At 36.0% G+C, this 24,414-nt stretch overlaps 2 protein-coding genes and 2 long non-coding RNA genes across 4 annotated transcripts; 3 read left to right on the forward strand and 1 right to left on the reverse strand.

The window, feature by feature from the left end:
* The first annotated feature begins 1,249 nt into the window (after positions 1–1,249).
* LOC145223474 (uncharacterized) lies at positions 1,250–2,500 on the forward strand. The gene is made up of 3 exons (XR_013859482.1): positions 1,250–1,402; positions 1,903–2,039; positions 2,346–2,500. It is a non-coding gene; the product is annotated as an uncharacterized LOC145223474 (long non-coding RNA).
* A 234-nt stretch (positions 2,501–2,734) lies between these two features.
* LOC145224432 (NFX1-type zinc finger-containing protein 1-like) lies at positions 2,735–14,748 on the forward strand. The gene is made up of 39 exons (XM_080090921.1): positions 2,735–2,883; positions 2,945–3,097; positions 3,161–3,252; positions 3,318–3,407; positions 3,530–3,642; positions 3,701–3,860; positions 4,464–4,589; positions 4,654–4,773; positions 4,889–5,090; positions 5,205–5,458; positions 5,902–6,048; positions 6,106–6,183; positions 6,256–6,333; positions 6,404–6,484; positions 6,547–6,654; positions 6,947–7,003; positions 7,079–7,192; positions 7,363–7,458; positions 7,523–7,694; positions 7,761–7,953; positions 8,016–8,195; positions 8,261–8,467; positions 9,841–9,940; positions 9,999–10,129; positions 10,203–10,292; positions 10,352–10,505; positions 10,563–10,753; positions 10,817–10,976; positions 11,043–11,182; positions 11,255–11,424; positions 11,492–11,582; positions 11,692–11,819; positions 11,889–12,068; positions 12,229–12,379; positions 12,453–12,576; positions 12,633–12,792; positions 13,018–13,141; positions 13,208–13,385; positions 14,252–14,748. The coding sequence occupies exons 1-39, from the start codon at positions 2,735–2,737 to the stop codon at positions 14,368–14,370; spliced, it is 5,361 nt and encodes a 1,786-aa protein (XP_079947047.1). The 3' UTR covers positions 14,371–14,748.
* Positions 14,749–15,408: 660 nt separating this feature from the next.
* Positions 15,409–18,167, reverse strand: LOC145223475 (cytochrome P450 2J4-like). Its single transcript, XM_080089891.1, has 9 exons — positions 17,890–18,167; positions 17,582–17,727; positions 16,955–17,057; positions 16,785–16,894; positions 16,536–16,657; positions 16,351–16,466; positions 16,130–16,274; positions 15,895–16,058; positions 15,409–15,766 (listed from the first exon to the last, which is right to left on the reverse strand). Exons 1-9 carry the CDS (start codon positions 18,160–18,162, stop codon positions 15,449–15,451), a joined length of 1,497 nt encoding a protein of 498 aa, XP_079946017.1. The 5' UTR covers positions 18,163–18,167; the 3' UTR covers positions 15,409–15,448.
* Positions 18,168–22,730: 4,563 nt separating this feature from the next.
* Positions 22,731–23,688, forward strand: LOC145225376 (uncharacterized). The gene is made up of 2 exons (XR_013859876.1): positions 22,731–23,052; positions 23,384–23,688. It is a non-coding gene; the product is annotated as an uncharacterized LOC145225376 (long non-coding RNA).
* The last annotated feature ends 726 nt before the right edge of the window (positions 23,689–24,414 follow it).

The raw sequence follows: 24,414 nt of genomic DNA on the forward strand, positions 1-24,414 counted from the left end.
AAGGGGACACATATTGATTTTACTCAAAATGTTTGTTTTTTTTCTTTTTTTTTCTTATTTTTTCTTCTACCCAAAGTTTGTCCGACTCGTTTTTCCATCAAATCCTTGATGGATTTGGATGAAATTTACACAGATGGTAGATGTAGTTATGTAGATGTGCATCCCACTTTGTTTTTGTTGATAACCCCAGTATTTACCCCGCTAGCCCCCTAAAATGGGTGTTTTTACCCCGAAGTTTGTCCGACTTGTTTTACCATCAAATGTTTGATGGATTTAGCTGAAATTTACACAGATGGTAGATATATTCATGTAGATGTGCATCCCACTTTGTTTTTGTTGATAACCCCAGTATTTACCCCGCTAGCCTCCTAAAATGGGTGAGTTTTTAAACAGTGTCAGAATTGACTGAAATTTGGATTTCTTGTATAGTATGCCATTTATAGGTGTCGATTGTTGTGTTCAACCCTGTAGTCCTAACATTTACCCCACAAGTCCCCAAAGTGTAAAACGTATTTGTATGTTACTGGGCACCACAAACAAAATATTTCTTTGGAGCAATAGTGTTACAAGGGCAACCAGTTGTATGTTGCTCATTGGTGGGTTGCTTGGTGGTCGTTTTTGCGCCATGGCAGTTAGAGGCTTGTTAACAGCCCTATGACGTCAGAAACAGTGACGGTTGTTGCTCAAAATACCTCTAGTGGTCAAAATTTTAAACATTGGTGGATTGGGCTGAAATTTTGCAGTACTATTGATTGAGTCATTATGGTTTTTATATATTTTTTAGTTTGTGTGTCGAACGCAATTAGTTGCCCTACTAGCCCCCTAAAATGGGTCAGTTTTTTAAAACGTTAAATAGGACATACTTCAAACAATATCTGGGGTGAATCTAATTTTATAGTTTGTATTCTACATAGTATTATTATTTAAGCCCAGTGCCGATCGCTGTGTTTTACCTTACAACACCCGACTTCCTCTTGGTTATCTCTTGAATTGCATTATTTTCAACTTTGCATGTGTGGGGACCCATGAGTTTTTGCCTGCAGAAACGACTAAAGTTATAAATGATGATGGCTAATATGGGACCGAATACAAAATAAGCAAAGGAAATATATTTATGTTTTAAAATAGGTTATAGTGTATATGCAAGGGCAATATGTGCTAAGCCACCCTTCTAGTTTGTTCTGTTCTTTTGTGAAACCTTTAACTGATATATATATATATACTGATACCTAAATTGTTGTAGGCGAAGTTTACCTAGATCTGCAAACTCTGGTCGTGTGCAAGGTGTTTCTCGCCAAAACTCCAGACCTCAAAGACCTGAAACTACAAATCCACATGTCAACAAACCAAGTGTTTCTGATAGTGGTCGGGGCCACTCTTCCCAACCAAATGCAGAAAGAAGGTTGTAGTAATGATGTAAAATAATTTTCTGTACTGTTAGTCAAACAAGCAGAATAGATAAAAAGGTTATTCCAAAGTGTCATGTTAAAACAAAACTTTTAGTTAGATATTTGAAAAAAAAGCTGGTGGCTTAGATGGCCAAGGGGTTAGCACAACCACCTTGTGAGGTTGTGGGTTCTAATCCTTTGTTTGCCAGTTGTGTTCATCTGAGCAAGTAACTTGGGCAGCATTGTTCAAACCCAGTGGGGTTTGATGGGTTCAACTAATTAGAAGTCGACAAGTCATGCAGCTAACTCATGAGCTAGACTTTTCTTTAACTCAACACAAAAGATAATGGTCACAAACTCTCAATAAACATATTACTAAATCGCTTTGCACTTTGGTTATCAGTACATGAGCCATTAATATCCCTTTTTTATAGAGTATATAATTGTTTATTGTTAAAAACCTTTTTTATCTTTTGCATTAAACTTCTTATATCCTTTACACAAATGTTTTTAGTTTTATGAAACCAATACCTTACAAAGTTCTTGAAACAATGTTTGAGGATACAACTGTAAGTCCTCAAGACTTGGCTCTTCGGTTGTCCACAGAATCGTCTGGATTTTATCTCACTCTAAAGCAAGACATGCGTGAAGGTTTGAAATATGTTTTTTAACAACCCATACCAAGTACACCTAAATAATGTTTAAAAAGGAATGTTATCTCACAAACGTTTGCTGCAAGGTAACAGATATATATCAAAACAAAATTGTATTTTAGCTATCCATTTACCCAGATGATACACAGCAATTTTAACTTTAATTATCAAACTACCAGTCTTTTTTACACTTTTGTCTATCAATTAATCATACTCTAGTGGTAAATGAATTTTTGGTATGTTATGTAAAATGTGTATCATTTTGTTTAAAGTGTGGGTTTTTAAATAGGAATTCCTATTGCAGGCATGACTCAGATGGTACTAAAAGTTTTAGCAAAAGTGTGCAGTGATGATACCGAAAGTGAATCAGTAAACTTTGTTTTGCAAAAAGCACTGAATAGTAAATTTCATGAAAAAGCTTCAACATTTTTGCATGGAATATCTTCCCAGGAAAAGTAAGCCAAATTCTTTTGAAATTATATCATTGTGTTTTTACATTTTTATCACTTACAGTCACAATAAACGGAATGTTGCAACTCATATCAGAAACAGTCTCTGTCTCCTGAGAGCATGGATGACTAAATTACCACTGACATCAAGAAAACAGGCAAGAAAAATAGTTTTTAGTTACTGCCTTTTTTGGAATAATACAAAACCTAGATACAGTACTAATAATTTTTTTTTAAGGTTTCCATGTTGAAACTAATAGTGGAAAATGCAATTGAAAACCTGAACCTTAAGGAACAAGATGGTATAATGGAATTATTAACTGAAGTCCAGGAAATTTGGAATGAGTTCCAGAAACCTAAAATTTCTGACATGAAAGACAAAAAACAAGACAGGTTTAAAAAAATAAAAAAACTTGGTTGAAAGATCAGTTACATTTGTTGATAATGTTTAAAGGCAAGAAATGGAGATGCGCATTTTAAATGAAATGCACCTTACTAATCCCCCAGAAGATTTCCGAACAATTCCAGTCTTTCCTCAGCAATCTGACATTAATTCAACAAACAATCCATTTGTGAGATGTAATCTGGTTTCAGATGCTTATCAGAGGTACAAAATCATGGGATGTAAAGTTAGGATTAAAACATATTATATAAATCTGTTTTTTTTTAGCAAACATCATTATTTGGATGTTCAGTACAGACTTCTTCGTGAAGATTTTGTTCGTCCACTTCGTGAGGGCATTAAAGAGTATTTAACTGCAGGTTACTTTCATGTGACTTTGATAAAATTAAAATAACGTTTCTTAAATGCAAAAACTTGTTGCCAGATCCGATGGTTTTTGCCAAAAGCAAAAGGATACAAAACATAAAAGTCTACAACAAAGTAAAAATTGAATATCCATATCCTGGGCCAAAAGGTATTTAAATCATTTTTAGAAAATCAAATATTTATTGTGTGATTCCAGGCATCATTTTTGAATAGTACCATATTTATATTTAATTATTGCACATGTGCAAATTTAAATTGTTAACTTTCAAGGAATGCTATACTGCATACATTTTGATCCAAGTCCTCTAAAAAAGATTCGATGGCAAAGCACAAAACGGCTTATGTATGGAAATTTGATTTGTCTTTCCTCTGACAAGTTTGAAGTATGTTTAGCTAGAGTTACATTTGCTCTTAATTCTATTTAACCTTGTATTATTTCAGAAAAACCTACTCTTTGCAACAGTAGCACAGAGAGATCCAGAAAAACTTGGCTTTGGGTATTTAAATGTTGAGTTTGTGCACAGCACAAGTGTTGTAGAGGTTCAATCAGTGCAGGACAGCAATAGTGAAAGTTCAGATGAATATGCATCAGATGATGATGGTTTGTTGAACTCAAATTTTATTAACTTCTAGTGTTTGTAAAAGTATTGCATCAATAAAGATTTCAAAATTTGAAACACCCACTATATTATTGTTTTCTGCCTAATCATTAAAACAACAACATTGTAAAACATTTACATCCCTTTTTGCTTGACCAGAAATTGTATGTACCTTATGTGCAAGGTGATTTTCACCTAAACTCCAGATCCCAAGGTCATAAAACTACAGATCCACATTTTAACAACCAAGTTTTTTTGATAGTGGTTAGGCCCACTCTTCTAAATCAAATTCTGAAAGAAGGTTGTATTAGTGATGTAAATTTTTTTCTTTATAGGCTAACTGGAAAAATAGGTGAAAAGAATATTGAAACTTTTTTAAATACATAATTGTGTCACAATAAGGCAAATTCTTAGTTAGATATTGGGATTAAATAGAGCTTAGTAAAGTGCCTAAAACATTGATCTCAATGGCTAGATTTTTCTCACCTTCTGTTATGGGTGTCTTTGTGCAATTGCCAATTAAGCAAAAAAGTTTATGAAATATTTCAGGCAATAACACTAAATTCAGTGAAAAACAGTGGCAGCAATTATTTGATATGTTGTAGGTGTACTGCCACAGGAGGTACAGCAGACATTTTCAATACCAGATGTTGACATGCATAAGGAGTATACCATGGTAGAAACTGAAGCCTACTTTGAAGCATATCGACATGTTCTTGCTGGCCTTCAAGGTTTCTGTTTGGTGGATAGGTGATTAATCAGCGCCAGTCAATTAACAATCGATAATTTTGATAGAAATTGATGAAATTCCATTGGAAAGATACCTCCTTAGGTGCCAACGATTGGGACAGCCACCAAAATACTTAAGAGACAATCCACACAAAGCAAACTACAAGTTTTCCACAGTTTTTAAAGGTTCACTTATAACATACATTTTGTATTTGTGAATTTAATGAAAAATTGACTGCAAATTACACTGACTATTTTGTGAATATCATTAAGCTGAACATGATTTTTCAATATTTATTAGATGCATTACCCTCAATATACAGTACATTTGATGTGTTGGATGAATGGGCATGGCCAAATGCAGAGGATCTTTCACTTGATAAGTCTCAAAAAGAAGCCTTGATTAATGCTCTTACCAGGGAAATGGCAATTATACAAGGACCACCAGGAACAGGAAAAACATATATTGGCTTGATTATCATGAAGCTAATGCTTGCCAACAAGTATTAACAATATTTATATGGGTTTAAAAGCTGATTTTTCTCTACAGACATAATTTTTTGAAATAAAATCTAACTTCGTAGCAGAATATTTAATATCACTACACACTTTCTTAGCTTGACTAATCATGAGAGACCAAGACATCGGATGGAAAAAACAAAACTTAAACATCCCATTCTTGTTGTGTGCTATACTAACCATGCACTGGATCAGTTTTTGGAAGGAATTGCTGAATTTCAGACTGATGGAATTGTGAGAGTTGGTGGCAGATGTAAAAACAAAAACCTTGAAAAGTACACACTAATGCAAACAAAAAGAAGAGGCAATTACAGTTCATCATTTAGTAGAAAAACAATTTGGAATTTGCGAGGTAATATTTGAACTACAATTTTGTAACAAATTAAAAAATATACATTTATAGGCAGGGTTACCATACCGTCCTTTTTTCTAAGATTTGTCCTTATTTTGAAGGGCTATGTCTTAGAAAAGTTCATTGTCCTTATTTCTAAGAAATGTCCTTATTTTTGACTTGAGTCCTTCTTTTGTCTTATTTTTAACACCATTACTAGTCAAATCTATGCTGTAAGTTACAGTTAGCCTAGACCTGAGCTGTTGTGAGATGCACGAAGTATATTTTCTACGAACAAGGAGTAGCTACAAAAGATTGTTTCTGGCAAAATTATTGCATATGATATATCGTGGCTCTTGTAAATGCAAAGATTTGTTCAAAAACGTTGGTTTAGTTTTGAACAAAAATTTCATTTTTTGGTGTCCTTATTTTTGGTTTCAAGTCGATGGCAACCCTGTTTATAGGTGATATGAAGCGTCTTTCAGGCACAATGATGAAAAGTATTGAAATTTTGGATGCCTCAACCACAATTCTTTTAAATTTGGAAACTATTCAACATGTCATCCCAGTGCATATTTATAACCAATTCGAATTTGGACAAAATAAAAATGGTATGTGGTCTTGTTGTAAGGATGTATGTAAAAAAATTTAATATTACAAATTTTCAGCAAACATTACTTTCATTGAATGGCTGGGGGTGATGGCTGTGGAAAAAACAAAACTGGACAAGGAATTGTTGGCTTCTGGTACACTATATGTTTTTTTTTTAATACATAATAGTAAAAAAAAATTCTTGACTATTTGTATTTTATGGTTAGAGATCCTTTCCTCTATTGCCAGTCGATTGCATGGACAATTTCATTTGCAACATATATACGATTCAATTTTCTGCACTCGTAAGTTGTGCAATGCAAGTTTGTGATTATGTTTGATTTAATGGCATTTAATATTGCACTTATTTTGCAGAATCATTAAACTTTCAACTGATGTTTCAGTATATGTGCCACACTAGGTTTGTGTTTCGCGGTTTCAAACTCCCACCGACAGGTATTGTTTCTGTATTTTTCAAATGTTGTTTGTTCTATCAGTGTATTTTGTTTGTCATGCAGAAATGATTGTTGAAATTTTAAAGCAAACACATTTACCATTTATGGACACACCATTGAAAAATCAAGGATACAAAAAAGAAGAAATTGCCTGTGCTTTTTTGGTAACCGGTGAGTATAAACGAATTGTGGTTTACTATCTTTAAGTATCATACATTTTGTACAATTTTAATTAATGATTAATCTGATTTGTTTCTGGTACCTTAGATGGTTTACGTTAATTATATGTTAAATTTTTGGGGTACTTTTGCTCCATATTAATGCAAAAAATATTAACTATGATGATTATTTTTGGTCTTGTTCTGAAAATTGCATAACAACCTATTGTGTCAAATTTGTCTGTAAGAAATTTAGTTTTTAAAAGTGTATTGGTCAACTTCTTTTTTTTGTTCCACATTGCCAGGTAGTCCTGATCTGCAACACCTTCAAGGATGGCTAGACTATAAATCAAAACTTGATGGTGAGAAAACAAACTAAACATATAATTTTTTTTAATGCATATCGGATTTTATTCCTTTATTACACAATAAAACAGACACTACTCTAAAGCTGGAACAAACTGAAATTGGTCAAGAGAGATTAGTGGAAAATGATGAATTTCAAATTGAAGAGGAGGCAGCTTTGCTGCAAGAACAAAGAATTTTGATTGGTGAAAGTTTTAGTATTGAATTTACAAATAAAAAAATGTTAAAAGACATTAGTGTTATGACTGCCAACTTATATTGCGCTTAATGTTGCAATTAATATATTGTAAAAATGTCTTATTTAATGCTGTATTTAATTGTATTGTCAGGTAAATAATGTTTTTTGGGGCTTTAGATGATGAACCACTAGCTGCTGTGGACAGAAGAAAAGAAAAGGAAAGACAAAATCTAATTAATCAGATGTCTGCAGCAACTTTTGAAAATATTGAAGGTAATCTGAAAAGTAATTTAATGGGAATAGTTTGTATAATTTTTACTTGTGACTTTGTCAACAGAAAATGTTGACCCCAATGAAGAGGGATGGCAACTGCAAAATAACGAAAAAAAGAGAAGAAAGAAGCAGCTTAAAAGGGAAATAGGCAAGACAGACGCCATGTCAACTGATGCTGCAAGGCGAATAACAGACGTCTTTAAGCTTAGCCGGGAAGAACGGTGGAGCTTGTATAGGTATCTTGCTTATAATTTGTAGATCTAATGTTTATTCGTTTTTATTCATTTTCTTTTCGCTTGCAGGAGGTGGGTGGCAGATTTTCGCCTGAAACTACGTGCTGATGTTGAAAAGCATATTCTTGAATACAACCGGTTGGCCAAAACATTGCAGGAGCTCCAGCGATCCGAAGACCGTAATGTTTTGCAACAAGCTGATGTTATTGGCATTACGACCACGGGGGCTGCCAAATATCGCGACATTATAAACAAACTGCCGGTAAACAAGTGTCAATATTCAATACGCTACTGACTAACTTTAATATTGCCCGAACTACGCAGGTGAAAGTAGTGATAGTTGAGGAGGCTGCTGAAGTCCTTGAAGCCCATATTGTCACTTCAATGCCCGAAACAACCGAACATCTGATCTTGATCGGCGACCATCAACAACTTAAACCTTCTCCAACGGTGTATGAGCTTGCTGTCAAATATAACCTTGAAGTGTCCCTTTTTGAAAGAATGGTAGATTCGCATCGTTTAATTTTGTTTGCACATAGTAAGCTAATAGCACAGACACAAATTCTTAGATAAAAAATGGATCTAAGTATGCTCGACTGCAAATCCAACATCGTATGCGACCCAACATCGCGGACTTACTTCGTATCGATATCTACCCTGATTTGGTCGACCACTTTAGCGTGAAGGAATACGAAAACATTTGCGGTGTACAAAAGAACGTGTTTTTTATCACCCACGAACATCTTGAAGAAAGTGTTGCAGATGGTAGAAGCAAGGTATGAAGGAAAGCTTGTGGTCATTATATGTCAGAGTTGTAAACGGGCCTGAAATTGGAGCCCGGACCTGGCCCGAACCTGGCCCGAACCCGAAAGTACAAGCCCAAAACCCGGCCCGACCCGGATCGTTTTTGAAAAGCCCGTTTAGGCCCGAAAGTTTGATGGTCAGTCCTATACTTGAAGCCTCAGAAAAGGCCAAGGCAACAAAGGCAACATTGTTTTTGTTGATAACCCCAGTATTTACCCAGCTCGCCCCCTAAAATGGGTGTTTTTACCCAAATTTTGTCCGACTCGTTTTTCCATCAAATGTTTGATGGATTTGGCGGAAATTTACACAGATGGTAGATATATTCATGTAGATGTGCATCCCACTTTGTTTTTGTTGATAACCTCAGTATTTACCCCGCTAGCCCCCTAAAATGGGTGAGTTTTTAAACAGTGTCAGAATTGACTGAAATTTGGATTTCTTGTATAGTATGCCATTTATAGGTGTCGATTGTTGTGTTCAACCCTGTAGTCCTAACATTTACCCCACAAGCCCCCAAAGTGTAAAACGTATTTGTATGTTACTGGGCACCACAAACGAAAGATTTCTTTGGAGCAATAGTGTTACAAGGGCAACCAGTTGTATGTTGCTCGTTGGTGGGTTGCTTGGTGGTCGTTTTTGCGCCATGGCAGTTAGGGGCTTGTTAACAGCCCTATGACGTCAGAAACAGTAACGGTTGTTGCTCAAAACACCTCTAGTGGTCGAAATGTTAAACATTGGTGGATTGGGCTGAAATTTTGCAGTACTATTGATTGAGTCATTGTGGTTTTTATATATTTTTTAGTTTGTGTGTCGAACCCAATTAGTTGCCCTACTAGCCCCCTAAAATGGGTCAGTTTTTTAAAACGTTAAATAGGACATACTTCAAACAATATCTGGGGTGAATCTAATTTTATAGTTTGTATTCTACATAGTATTGTTATTTAAGCCCAGTGCCGATCACTGTGTTTTACCTTACAACACCCGACTTTCTCATGGTTATCTCTTGAATTGCATTATTTTCAACTTTGCATGTGTGGGGACCTATGAGTTTTTGCCTGCAGAAACAACCAAGGTTATAAAAGACGATGGCTAATATGGGACCCAATACAAAATAAGCATAGGAAATATATTTATGTTTTAAAATAGGTTATAGTGTATATGCAAGGGCAATATGTGCTAAGCCACCCTTCTAGTTTATTTAAAAAAATACTTACACAAAGTGTAAAGTCGGGCCCGAATCAAGCCCGTTTTTATTTCAAAAACCTAAACCCGATTCCGGCCTGAGTCCGACCCGACTTACAACCCTGATCGACGTAACAATCTTATGTGAATTTTTGCGACACAGATTAACCAACATGAGGCAGATTACATGGTTTCACTTTGTCAGTATCTGATGTGCCAAGGATACAATCCGGGGCAGATTACAATACTTGCTGCGTATACAGGTAATATTGCACATGAATTTATTGACTAAAATTAGTCTAATAAAAAACTTTTTTTTAGGTCAACTTTTTGCTTTTAAACGGATCATGAAGTCAAAACTTCATGCTGGAGTAAGGGTGACGGCCGTTGACAATTTCCAGGGCGAGGAAAATGATATTATTCTACTTTCGTTGGTCCGCAGCAACAAGGAGGTTCGTGTTAAGTGTGTTATTTAAAATTTGCCCTTTCAACATCTTGCGCTAAAATAGGAGTAAATGTTTTCAGGAAAACATTGGATTTCTGAAAGTTGAAAACCGGGTGTGTGTGGCTCTGTCGCGTGCAAAAAAGGGTCTCTATTGCATTGGAAATTTTACCGTAAGTATCTTTTCATTATTGCTGTTCTTTGTAAAATTTCGTTTATGTGTACTAAACAGGTACTTCAACAAAAAAGTGGGCTGTGGAGACGCATTGTTAAAAATTTGGAAAAAAAGCAAATGTTTGCAACTTCGTTGCCTCTGCAATGTAAAAATCATCCAGATTATGTTACCCAAGCTGCCACCGCTACAGATTTCAATAAAGTTCCAGAGGGTATGTGTCTACATCCTGATGAAGTAATGAACCATACAACAAATAAACTTATTACAGGTGGATGCGGTAAACCATGCGAGTACAGGCTTCCATGTGGACACTGTTGTGCACGAAGCTGCCATCCTGATGACGAGGATCATTCTCAATACAAATGCCGAAAACCATGTCCGAAGTCATGTGAGCATGGTCACAAATGTAGGTTGATGTGCCACCAGAAATGTGGATCGTGTAAAGAGCTAGTGACGAAGGTAAAACCTAAATAAACGAAACATAAAACAAGGCCCCGAATTGGAATGTGTATCATGCTGCAGATTATTCCGAGCTGCTACCACTCGCAGCAAGTTCCCTGCTATCAAAATCCAGAAAGTTTTCAGTGTCAAATGCCTTGTACAAAAACGCTTGACTGTGATCACAAATGTGCTGGAAAATGTTCTGGACCTTGTACCAGTAAATGTATGGTTTTAGTAAAAGGTAACTTTTACGCTCGGTAATATTCTGAATTAACAAGTTTTCAACAAAACAAAATTTTATTTTTAGTGAACTCTCCTTGTGGTCATGAGACAAAAGTCCCCTGTTATCTTTCTTTGAAAGTTGACAAAAGCATGTGTAAAGAAAAGTGCGATGTCATGCTAAGTTGTGAGCATTACTGCAAAGGAACATGTGTCGATTGCTTTCAGGTAATAGTGGCGTTTCAGCCATCGGATCGCCAAATAGTTCTCCATAAAAACATTCTGTTTATTGTGAAACAGGGTCGCGTTCATGTTAGATGCAAACAGAAATGCAACCGGGTGTTAATTTGTGGCCACACGTGTAAAGAAACTTGTGCAATGAACTGTCCACCATGCACACAGAAGTGTACAACACAATGTGAACATAGCAAATGCAAGAAAGGTTGTCGTGAACCTTGTATTCCTTGCACGTAAATACTGTTTTTTTCCCCGAATTTTCAAGGCACTCTGTACTTGTAACTAGTTTAATTTTTACAGCGAAAAATGCCGGTGGAGTTGTAAGCACTTCTCATGTTCTAAGCTGTGTTCTGAGCCGTGCGATCGACCACCCTGCAATTTACCTTGTCCGGTCAGTTGTAGTGTTTTTTATATAACCCAAATAAAATTTGCGTCTTTTAGCTCCAAAATCCATATTTAAATTTTTGTTGCTGTAGTTTTCATATTTGCTGCCTTTTCAGAAAAACAAGCCCTGTGGTCATCCGTGCATCGGACTGTGTGGTGAGCCATGTCCCAAACTTTGTCGCGTTTGTGACAAGGACAAGGTCACAGAAATATTTTTCGGAGATGAAGATGAGGACGATGCACTGTAATGATATAAATAACTGGTTTCACCCACATATTTCTATCTACCATAAACATTACGTTGTTTACCTAGCTTTGTACAACTGAATGACTGCAAGCACATCTTCACCTACCAGGGACTTGATCAATGGATGAACCAGAGCAGTGAAGATACAAACGGAGATATTGGGATTACTTTAAAGGAATGTCCCAGATGCAAGGCACCCATTCGCAGATCAAGAAGATATGGAAATATTGTTAACAAACAAATTGAGTAAATATGAGCTACGTGTTCGTTTTATTTAAAATTTGGTTATTAATTACAAAGAATTATCAATATAGACTGACAAACAAGGTTTATATGATCAAGCTGTTCACAAAATATCAAACAAAAACAAACCTTTATTCAGGTTTCTATACTTTACTTGTTTTAGAATGATCAACGTTGTCAAAATGAAACTATCTGGCAACATATTTGATGTAGCAGAACAAAGGAAAAGACTGCAGAGAGAAATTGCCGAAGACAAAGCGCTTCCCGCGTTTTACAAAACGGAATATGATATTCTATATGACCAACTGCATGAAGTAAATACCTCCATATTATAACATACGTTTATTGATAAACATCCCTTTACCTTTTTTTTCCATAATATATCAGAAGCGTGTCAAAACTTTAACTGATGTTCACGTCGCCGAAGTTAAATACAACGGATTGCAATGCTTGGCGGAAATCAAAAAAGATTTAAAGGACAAAGCAACAACAATACAACTGCTATTTCCAGGTGTGGCAATGTTATGCTACTTATATTGGAGATGATAAATTGCTTTGTGTTTAAAGGCACATGGAAAGAATTTAATCAAAGCTGTGAGAGATTACGCGTATGGGTTATGCGCTCAAGGTTCAACTTTTCAAAGCAGGAAACTGGAGATGTGGAACAAGAATTAATGAGACTGAAACAATGCGCTGTGCTTTTCGCGATAAAGACATCTATTGGCAGGTTTGCTCTACTTTTATTTAAACACAAAAATAACTAAGTATTTTCTTTACTCAGTTTTTAAATTAATTGTTTGCCTATTTGCTGGTGTACTTACTGCTGCTCTCCAGCAACAAACTTTGGAAATGGAAGAAGGAGCAGTATTTAACTAACCATTAGTTTTAAGCATTCTTCTGCAGCAAAAGCCATTAGCCGTCGTATTTTTTGAAAATGCATTAATATATATAGTCGTCATTCCGACTCAAAGCGTTTGGTGGATGAGCTTGAAGAACTTCTTTTCAATGACTTGGCACCGTACTGCAACGAAAAAAAAAAGACTGTAAAAAAAGGCATGAAAATGTTGAAGCTAAAGGTGCGTAAATTGTTAGTCCTTGTTGGTTAAATCCATCAACAAACTTAACTACCTTATTTTTGCCAGAACCCAGGGTTGTTTAGTGGACTGGGTATTTCTGATGATGAGCGAAAAATGATTGTAAGTGCTATGAATTTAAGTAAAGGACATTGGTACAAATGCAAAAATGGACACATCTATTGCATTGGAGAGTGTGGTGGAGCGACAGAAAGAAGCAAGTGTCCGGAATGTGGTGAAAATATTGGTATGTCTCGGTGCTTTGTGCGAAGCGTTGTCACACACCAAAAAATTTAAGTAACTAGTTGGATTGTAAAGTTTGAATTGACAATGAATCTCAAATAATGATTACGGATCAATCGTTATCAACAAACTCAAGTGGCACAGTGTGGATTAACAGCCTCATTTCCCCCCGAATTTTATGACGTATTTTGCGTTGCGAAAAAGCAAAATAGTAGTCAACAAGGACAATGTTGACTACTAAGGCAATAGTTGTTGGGCGTGTTGCAAATAGAACTGTAGGTTGTAGTCTCCGAAACAATAGCACACTTACTGTATGTCGCTCCTCAGTACTGAACCAACCAAAAAAATAGTTTGCCTTACGTGCTAGTAGTTTTGTTTCTCGCATTAAAAAAACAAACAAACATAAAGGCACCAGACAAACGTCGCTCTGCAACTTTATGTGCGCGTTTGTACGTTCTGCATCTAGAAAGAAAACCAGTCATTGTTCTAACAAACTCCACAATGATATAAAAACAACTATTGATGGCATCTCTTGATTAGTAATGTTTTCACTTTTTCATGACGCAATCAATTGTTGCAATGTACAAACGAAAACTGGCATATGTTTGCAAAAAAGTGGTTTAATAACTAGATTATATAGTTGAATGAGATACTGAGGATGCATATACATGTAATGTATGTGATATATAAAAGAAAAGCGACTGGTGACTTCAGTCTTATCAAAGTCTTAAGTCTGCTAAAAATCTTGAGTAAAACACGTGTAATTAATTATAAACCTTGATTTGGGTCATATGGTACCTGCGCCTCTATACATCATGACGTTGGCTACGAAATTTCTTGTGCCTAATTTTCCGTTGTCTTTTTGGTTAGGTGGGGTGTCTCATCGTCTGGACGCTGGCAATCAACTCGCCGGCGAAATGGACAATGCAACTACTTCTGCTTTTGATCCTGGAAACATGTATATTCCACCAGAGCTTCGTGATTTCTAATTTATACAGCAGTACGTAACGGCTTCTGGTTGTTTTTTTGCATGAGTAATTGGGTTGAGCTTTTAATATCGCCCTTTGTTTGTTTCAATGACTTAATTGCAACCATTGTGTGTGTTTGTTTTTCAAATTAGGCAAACCTGTAGTGCTTTTCTGTGTGGGATTATATGCCCTCTATACAATTAGCTATTATGGCGCACCTTGTAAAAAAACTCCGCAGTTGCTAACTTAACGTTTGTTGTAACCATTAGTCTTTATCGGCACTATTAAAAGTGAAAGGGCGGTTGTAGGCTATACAGTGTCAGTGGATTTGCGCTTTTGTGGCTGTCTTAAAATTTGTTTAATAATAAATGTGTAATAAATATAAAAATAAATTAAATGACCTGCCGCATATCGTTTGCTTTTATTGTTACTCTCATTAATTGGAATCTAGCTACGTGGGATTACGAGCCACCGTCAAAAACCGTGGGAGAGCAACTAAATTTACATTTGATAATTTTTTTATGTCAACCACAGAATAATTCGTTTTGTCTAATTCAGTTAAACCTTACATACGCTAGTTAAGTGCCTTTGACGGATTCTGACTGGTCATTTGTTAAATCCGAACGGTGCCACGACACGATTTTAGCACACTTTTTTGGGGATTCCAATTTTTTTTTAAAAACATTGATTCCAAACCTGTCATTAGGATGCACAATTATTAAACCAGCTGCTCAGTTACCTCCTTGACCTAGTTCTCAAAGATTGTTAGGTCTGAGGAACATTTTAATCACTTTATTAGCTCAAGATTAGTGGAAAATAAAATTCATCAACACGGCACGTTCATCTTAGTCAAACTTCGATTACTAAACTTGCGTGGGCGACATCAACCTCAGTTTAACACAAATAACATTTTGATTATCTAAGTTTAACACAAATGAAGTAGCAAAATAGGTACATAAGTCTGCACACAAAAAACTTCGACGTGTGTTTATTTACGACAATACAGCGAAAACAATATTTTCGTCTTCATGTTGTTCCCAGTTTAACGAACCAACACAACGAAATTACGAAAATTGCATAAAACTGGTTTTACGCTTTTTTATCGTTCCTTGGCAACAACCTTAAACGGCAACGGCACAAAAAGTTGCCCACTTGAACCGACAACAATATCTGGTAACTTGTCGTCCATGGGATTTGCCTTAAACTCGAATTTCTGGACCAAAGAAACCAGAAAAATAAAAACCTCCATCCTGGCCAGTTGTTCTCCCAAGCAGTGACGTGGCCCAACAGAAAATGGAATTACTCGGCCTGACTTGACAAACATTCCTTTGTCATCGAGGTGGCGCTCAGGTTGAAACAACTCCGGGTTTTTGAAATAATTTGGATCGTTGTGAACAGCCCAAAGATTTGGGCTAACCTAAAATAATAAAACGACTTATGCCGAGAACGAAATGTAAGTGTTCGAAGTTTCCATCTTCAACCTGAGCGCCACCTTTTTCGGACAAAATATCACAATGACCGGTCTGATACAAAGTGGCGTAATACCTGAGTGTTTCGTGGAATAAAGTGTCCATTTATTTTGACATCTTGGTTGGTCTTGTGGGGTACACTTAGGGGAGCAAGTGTCCTAAACCTGTAAATTTCTTCGATGAAGGCTGATGTATAGGGCATGTCTTCTTTATGTTGAATCGCAACAACTGCTTCCGAACCTTACCAATACAAACTTACAATTTGAAAAAACAACAACAAAGAATTAATGTTAACAAACGAATAAGTATACCAACGACTTTTACTATTTCTTCATGCAATTTTATCTGTGTGTTTGGATAATGTATCATAGAAAGGATCGACCATCGTAAAGTACTTGTTGCGGTTTCCGTTCCAGCCACAAACAACCCTCGTACAAATTGTAGCAACTGGGTTTCCTGTACATAAAGCAGCATATCATTTTTACTATATACATAACATTTAAGATGTTGTTTCGGTCCAAAATTTTCTCACGGTAAAATGATGATCTTTACCAGCCTCCATTTCTTGAATAAAAGCGTCAATAAAATCACGAGGATTTTCTTTGTCAAAAGTAAGTTTGTGTTCAGATACCACTTGCTTCAAAAAATCTGAACAAAAAAGTTGGACGACCGTAAAAAAACGTTGTTCTAGTTTTCGCTTTATACTTTACCACTTACCAATTACAAATAAAATGTGACCCAGAAAAGTTGTATTAATCCGTTTGAAGGGTGGAACTTTCATCAAAAACGGCACAAACATAAAAATTCGCAACATAAACATGGTTTTCGGGTTGGTAAAGCTGTGATTGCAAAACATAATGTATTAATCCATAACTTACAATATATAACTTTATTTCTTCTCAGCTGATCGAAGATTAAATCAAAACTTGATGTAGCTATCTCACCGCTTTATACTTACACACTTACTTCGTTGTCAGTCGAGATATAACCTCTGTGAACAACTTGTCATCATATCCAAACCGTTTTCCACAAATTACACTGCAGATGTTATTAGATACTGCATTGGTAAGTTGGTCCTGTAAAATAACATAAAGAAGATACAATTTTGCACCTTTTTTTTACAAATAAAGGTTTACCAGTATATCAAAAGGTTTTCCTTCTTGTTCCTGCATCGATTTGCACAAATATTCGGCTTCCTCCTGAACACGTTCTTCCATACTACGTTTGCCGACTCCAAATCTTAAAAACCAGATCAGTAAATCTTCAACTTTCACAAAAGGTTTTAAAATTATATCGGATTTTTTTGCATGAGATACATATTTATCATTTACTGTCAATTCTGGCAGTACTTAAAGTGATATAACTATAAACCAGGGCTCCTCAACAAAAGACATTTTCCATAAGTTTAAAATTAGATTCACCGAGGTTTCACTGTCTCAACTACGGGGACCGGGCTGGGATCATTATTGGCAAAAAATTACCTGCAGATCGTTGTAGTATATATTCACAATTTATTTGTTAAATTGCTCTTATGGGGCGCTTATTTGAATTATTTCCTCGCAAGGGAATATTACTAAACAAGTTGTTCTGGAAATACTTCTGCTAAGGTTAAATTACCTTTTAGTTGTAATTTAAGCTTTTGCTTTGCTGGGGTATACGGAGTTGCAATAAAATATTTAACTTGTACCACGAGTGCTCCAGAAAAAAGGATAGTTACAACCAAAAAATGAAAGTTCCAGAGTGTGACGTAAGTAAATACTTACCCCCGCAGCGTTGTCAAACCAAATTTTCTTTGTGACTTCCATCTTGGACCGTTGTCCAAAAACACGATTCCATGATTTTGGTGAAATTGTTCAAAAACTTGAATGCGCGGTCGACCGGAAAAAACCTCTTTTCCTTTTACCAAAGCCTGTTTAAAATTATTCAAATTGTTTTTCCGTTTTAAGTGCTGATGTTTAATCTTTATACCATAGCACATATTACAGAAAACGTGCTCTAGAGTCTAGGGTATGTTGTTGGGATGATATACATAACGAAACATAGTTAAACTGGGTACAATTTTAAAACTTGCCTCGTGAATACTGTCATAATCGTTAAGCACAATCCAGTCTTTTGTTCCCATCCGCACTGACATAATAGGTCCGTATGCTTTGCTCCATTGGGCGAAAACTCGCTCCGGATACTTTCCAATCCATGGAACAACCCCTAGAAATGGTAAACCACGTGGCCCTGGTGGAAAGTTCTTTGGCCTTTTGTACCAGTGATAAGCCAAAATAAAAGCCAATATACTTATAGCTACTTGGGTAATAGACAAATTCGTGATTAAGAATGTTAGACAGTTCATTTTGTTTAGTCTGTATGCCTGAAGAAAACAAGTAAAAAAAGTTTTGCACAATTGTTTATGCCAGCAAAGAAACAATTAACGTTATAAAAATCAGTTTAAAGCAGAAACGTGCCCTCTCCTGTCTCAGGTATGGTGGAGAAGTGTCTACGATTTGCATTTGCGCAAATGCTTGTCATAATTAAGTGATGTTTTCAGTATAGCAAACTTAGGCGTGTGGGTGTATCAAGAATTTATAAACGCCATGATGGTTGCTGCTTTAAATAGTCACATTATTGGTCGAAATATATAACATTTTCTGCAATGTTGCTTGTGCCATTGTTTTTTGGGTAAGTGGTTGTTCTGTCGTAGCCTCGTAGGACCCGTCACAATTACCCCACCAGCTCCCAAGTTGGATCAAATTATGTGGTGTTTCAATCGCAATTACTGACACTATAGCCCCACCAGTTAGCCCACCGGCCCCAATAAAACCAAAACATTTTCTATTAAACATTAACATTTAGAGAGTTTGTGCAACGTAACACATCGGTGTATAAATTAGTCCCCTAAAATAAATTCAATTATAACATTACATTCGATTTAAACGCTTATTTACATAGAATTATAACAATTTTAAAACAACTAGAATTATCATTGATTATTAGGCCTTGATCGTTGTGTTTGGTCGAGATCACAACCAGTTTTCTCTGTTTTCTCCTTTATTGTAATATGCATAGTTAGCAACTTTGTCTGTTGTTGGGATCCAATGCGCTTCTGCTGGTAGCAACAACAACACAACTGTGCCGCGGGTGCCTTCGAATACTACAGGTGCGCTAGGTGCGCTTGGTTACAAAGCCGCAATGCGTGCCGCCATACACCAGTTAATAAAGTTGAATTCAATTCTAAACATATTGAACTAAACCCATTTAAGATTAACATGTTACTGCACTAAAACAACATATAGCCAAAACTACTGTACGTTTAACAAATAACGTTGATGTGGTTAAAATTAGTCACGTAGGGAGGTTGCCAAATATATTGAAAAGTTAAGTAATGGCCAGCAACAGTCACGTTATTGTATAGTATGATAGGGTTTAGAGAAGAAGCTATAAAACCATTACGCGGTTACCTCGTCTGCAATCACTGCTAACAGTAGGTAAAGAAACAATGTTTTTACATTTGTAGCCAATGTCGCTATTGTCTCATTGAACTAACTGAAAGAGTATACCTTTGCCACTGACAGTACAGAACAGTTTCGTGTGAATAAACACGCCGTTGGCATGTGAGTTTGCCGTTGAAGCGTGTCCTGAGGCCGGATTGCTTGCGCAGAATATTTACATAGTCTGAATGATGGTTGAACTTTGTCCTGGTTTGCCCAGCAATGGCAACGTGACAGTAGGGTTAGTAGGCTAAAGGCATTTAGAATGTCATTTACTCATTATCAATGAATAAAGGTCACAATGTCGTGCATTTGTTTCTACTTGGTCACGTGTCGTCATTAGAATTTTCGTGGCCACTGCATTAAGTTGGTCGAATTTAAAAAAAACACACACTGAAAAACAAAACAAAGAAAGTGAAAGATTTTGAAACCGATTCTTTACCGAATCATGAAGCCATGATCTGAGACCATTTTCATTGGAATATTTACTCGATATTAGTGTGATATTTAGGTTTATTTTACGCACCATCGCTTTCATTGCCCATCTGCTGTAACGTGTAAATTTATCACAGATGTGTAGGCTTTTTTCCACAAAAGATGTAATTTCACACGTTACATTGCACTGCGTGTACTAAGCAGCGCATCCATCGCTTGCTACGGCACAACAGTTGGTATGTTATATGTTGTAACAAATAATAATAGTGCCGCAAACAAATCGGAAAAAGCGTAGTGAGTGTAAATTTATAAATTTATGCTGACAAACAAATACACAATCGATAGTTTTTACCAGAAAAGGCTACGCAGTGGTTCCCAACCTTTTTGTAGTCACGGACCCCTTTCATAAATTTTATCGGTCCGCGGACCCCCAACGTAATTTAGTCTTTTTTCGTTTCCTGCATTATACGTTATTATACTTTTTTTTGGGGGGGCAGAATTTTACTCAACCTTCACAGTCCTTTAATCTCAAAAAAGTTCAGTACTGTAGCAGTCAATGCACTAAAAGAGATACATTTTCTAGTGTACAATACTTGAAACAAAGCACAAACAATTCTAGTGTTAATGTGTGTTGTCACAATGGAGGTAAATCACAAGTTTTCCTAATCCAAGGGTTCGATAAACAGTTTGCGCTTATATACAGGTTTGGGAACTAAAAAATATTGTACTGTTGTTACTACAAATGTTTGCCTCCACGGACTCCCTGAAACCATCTCACGGACCCCTTGGGGATCCGCGAACCCCAAGTTGGGAACCACTGGGCTACAGCGTCACTTTTGAAACGTTGAATATACTTTGTTATTTCCATTTTCTTGAATGGCGTTTTGACCAGCTGACAGGACACTGCATGAGGTCTTCGGGCGAGACAGCGTGGCGATTTTTTTATCACGATAGAGTAGGTATAAGTCATGTTTTTTTTCTGCAGCGTGGAGTGGGAACAAAGTTGCTAGGATTCTTAAAATAGAAGTTCTATGTGTCCTGTACCTTCTCGTTGCTCGTTTTGGATTTTGTTATGTATATTTGAGTTTTACTACCTTGCAGGGGCGACTCGTGCTAGGGTGCTGCGGAGCTGCAGCACCCCTAGATATTTTCACCTAATATTCCTACCACAACAATACAGATAACTTTCATGATACTTATTTTTTTATTCCTAAGTACAGTTTTTATAAGTATAATTTCTGCCTTGATCGGCATTTTTTCATTTTGAAAAAAACAATCATGTCATTAATATGTTATCTATGGTGGAACTGCAGCTCCAGTTTCATGACGAATCGTGACGTTTCATGACGTTTTGCACTTGTGCGCATGCGCACTTGGAAAAGCTACATGCCGGGCGAAATAGGCGACTGGGTGCTGCGACTCGCGCAGCTCCACCTCCACCAATCACGCAGCGTGTGAACCGGCCGCTGTAGTTGTGTTGTCTGTTCCGGGTCTATATTGTGCTCCAAAACCAAACCCGTTTGCTATATTCTAGGTTCGACAGTGAGACAGTGAGTACAGTTAAACGTTTTTTTTGCCATGTTTTAATTTATTTGTTTGAATTTGAAGGTTTGTCGTGAATTTTTAAGATGACTGTAAGTGGGCTTCAGTTTTTGCAGTTATCATTGAATTAGAAAGTGTATCTACCACCTTGAAAAAGAAAAAGGTCATCTAACACTTTGAAAAGTCACGATTAACCTTTATAATAAAAACCTGAATAAAAAGTTAAGAAAACTGGGATAAAACATCTTCTATTCCAAATATGTCATGCAGGAATAAGCAACAAGAACTACTCACACTGTGAAGTTAAATGCCTGACGGAAATTCAGGCAATATTAAATGCAGAACAAACAAAGGGGCAGTTAATTAAAATATTAAATGACCACACGATGACGCCACGCAACAGTTATAGTTAGCGGCGGATTTGTATTGCGGGGCTACTGTTGTCTGATAAAATCGAACGTTTGAAAGAAACATTTAAGAAATTAATCATATTGCTGATACAATGTCACAATACTATTGTGTGCCAATTTGCCTGGAAAGTAAAGGTGGCCATAAATTTCCACTTAACAGTCAACTGCATGAGAAAATGAAGGTGACTATTATTCTATCAGATGAAAGAAATACATGGCCAGCACGAGAAGTTGTTGATCAATCAATGATCGCCAAATTTAAACAGCAGTTTCCTGCTACCAGAGTTATTTTAGATGCCACAAAAATTAAAAAAACCAACCAATGTTAAAGCTCAAAATTCCACATTTTCAACATGTAAAAATACCATAAGGATTCTGGTTGGAATTTTACCAATAGGGCTAGTGACTTTTCTAAGTAATTTTCATGGAGGATGTACAAGTGATATGCTAGTAATAGAAGATTCTGTACTATACTAAAATGTCTCAGAGTTTTCTTAACCCGTAGACAGCATTATGGCAGATTGAGGAATCAGAGTGCACTATTTGTTTACATCCTTTGATATATTTGTTAACATCCCTAACAATGCTAAAAGGAAAAAGCCAGCTTGAAAATATTTCAGTAGTAACTAAAGGATAGGCATACTGCATCAGAAAGGATCAATGTTAAGAGAGTCATAGGACTCTTAATATAAAATAATATATAGCTAAAATATACAATATATTAAAGCAATCCATGCCTCATTATGCTGCATCTGTCAAATAAACTTATTTTTGTTTGTTTTATGGGGTCAAATGTTAGGCAATGTATTGTTAGAGATAAGTGTTACATTTTTTTGTGTATGTCAGTAAGGGTATGGCAGTTCTGTCCAGCACAATGTGTGTGTGTTTTCCAAAAAGTACATGATAATGTATTCTTATGTTATATCAACTAAACATTTAGTATATAATTACTTAAACCAATGACCGATTCGCAATTTTTCTGCACAAATACATCTTTAAATGTATACACCATAAAGTAGCAGTACTGCTTATTAGCAATACCCAAATGTCCTTGAATCTGAAAACTTAAAAATCTTCGAATTCATACACCACAAAGTAGCAGTACTGCTTATTAGCAATGCCCATTTGTCCCTGAATCTGAAAGTAGTATTTATGATTTTTTTAATTGAAGGCTGTCACTCACAAATTCAGATATGGGAAGTTAGCACCTTCGGTAATAATTGCAATCTTTCCCTAGATGGACATTTAATCTTAACCAAACCAGTTTTCTCTTGCTTTGCATCTGGTGTTGCAGCAAAGTATGGCTGTTGGTTGTCAATAAACAGACCTGCCGCACTCATGTGGATATTTTTTGTTTTGCTGAACAAAGTAAGTGCCCTTTTTTCATACATTTTGCCATGACATATTGCTCCTGTGGACAGTACAAACTTAGAGTTACATAGTTTTGCATATTTCTTCTTTCAGTTGCCAAAATAATATCCCTAAATTTTGGTGCTGTTATGCGAAACTTTCATTGGTTAACATTCCTTGCACTTACTTTGTTCAGTTGTGTTTCATTCAATTTTTTAATTTGTAGAAAACAAGGTTTACAGGTCACCACTATATAGTACATGTAATAAATAAAGTGAGTGATTACTTTTCAATTGTGTTGCAGGGTGGTGAAATGTTTAAAACTGATCTGTATAACTTTTCTTAACAGATAGCTCTTCTGTGATGTGAAATTTGGAAACCATAAGAGCTGTGGCTGCTAGATGTTTGCATGTAGCAACAGGTCCTCTTCCTGCTGCACACTCACATTCTGAATTTACAATTTCTCCACTGTTTTCAAGTTTTATTTTGACATTATATGAAACATTTTTTCAGTGAAGCATGTACAATGCCACTTAAATAAAACTCAAATAAACATTTCAGACTAGGCGTTCTTTCACAATAGCCTTCACATCACTGTTGGAAATTTTGTCACATGTGGACTTGAAATGAAAATAAACTTTCACTTGTTCCTCAGTTGTGTGTGGTATTTGATCCTAGCTGATTATTTGAGTAAACTCTACTTTGTGCCACTGTAACTCAGAGCTGCTACCTACATTCTCCATCAAGCTCACAGCACAAGTGAAGTTGTCATTCCTATCATGAGCCTGAAGTCTGTGTACAAGTAGTTATGCAGAGAAAAAACAAGAAGCTATTGCAAAAAAACAGAAATACAACGCATCTTAAAATTAAATCCTCCTTCTTGCCAGTTGTTTTGGGACATCTTTTATTTAACTCAGATTTCCATTTAGAATAATCCATTTTTAGTTGATTTAAGTTGGCAAATAACAATGTTTAGTGGTAAAAATATGACGGAGTAGAGTTGTGTTGACGGAGTAATGCGAAATTTAGGCCTTTCAATTTGCGCGCGTTTGTGCCGTTATGACAACTATAACTGTTGCGTGGCGACACCATGCGGAATTTTCGACCCCTTAACTGCCCCATTGCACAAGCAACATTAATTTTGAAAAAAAAGTTTAGCAGTTAGGAAACTTACAGACAATTAATAGTTGTACACAAAAATTAAGAAAAGATGTTGAATAAACAAGTTCTGACACAAATGTAATGTGGTTGTTGAATTTGTCGTTATGATGCAAATAAAAAGCTGTATGGTTATTTTTTTGTGTGGCAATTATAATCTGTGACGTGTAATGGAATATGTTGAAAATGCTGACTGTGGCTATAAGGTACTTCAATGATACA

Source organism: Phallusia mammillata, chromosome 4, assembly GCF_965637545.1.
Source record: "Phallusia mammillata chromosome 4, kaPhaMamm4.hap1.1, whole genome shotgun sequence".
NCBI classification, from domain to species: Eukaryota; Metazoa; Chordata; class Ascidiacea; order Phlebobranchia; family Ascidiidae; genus Phallusia; species Phallusia mammillata.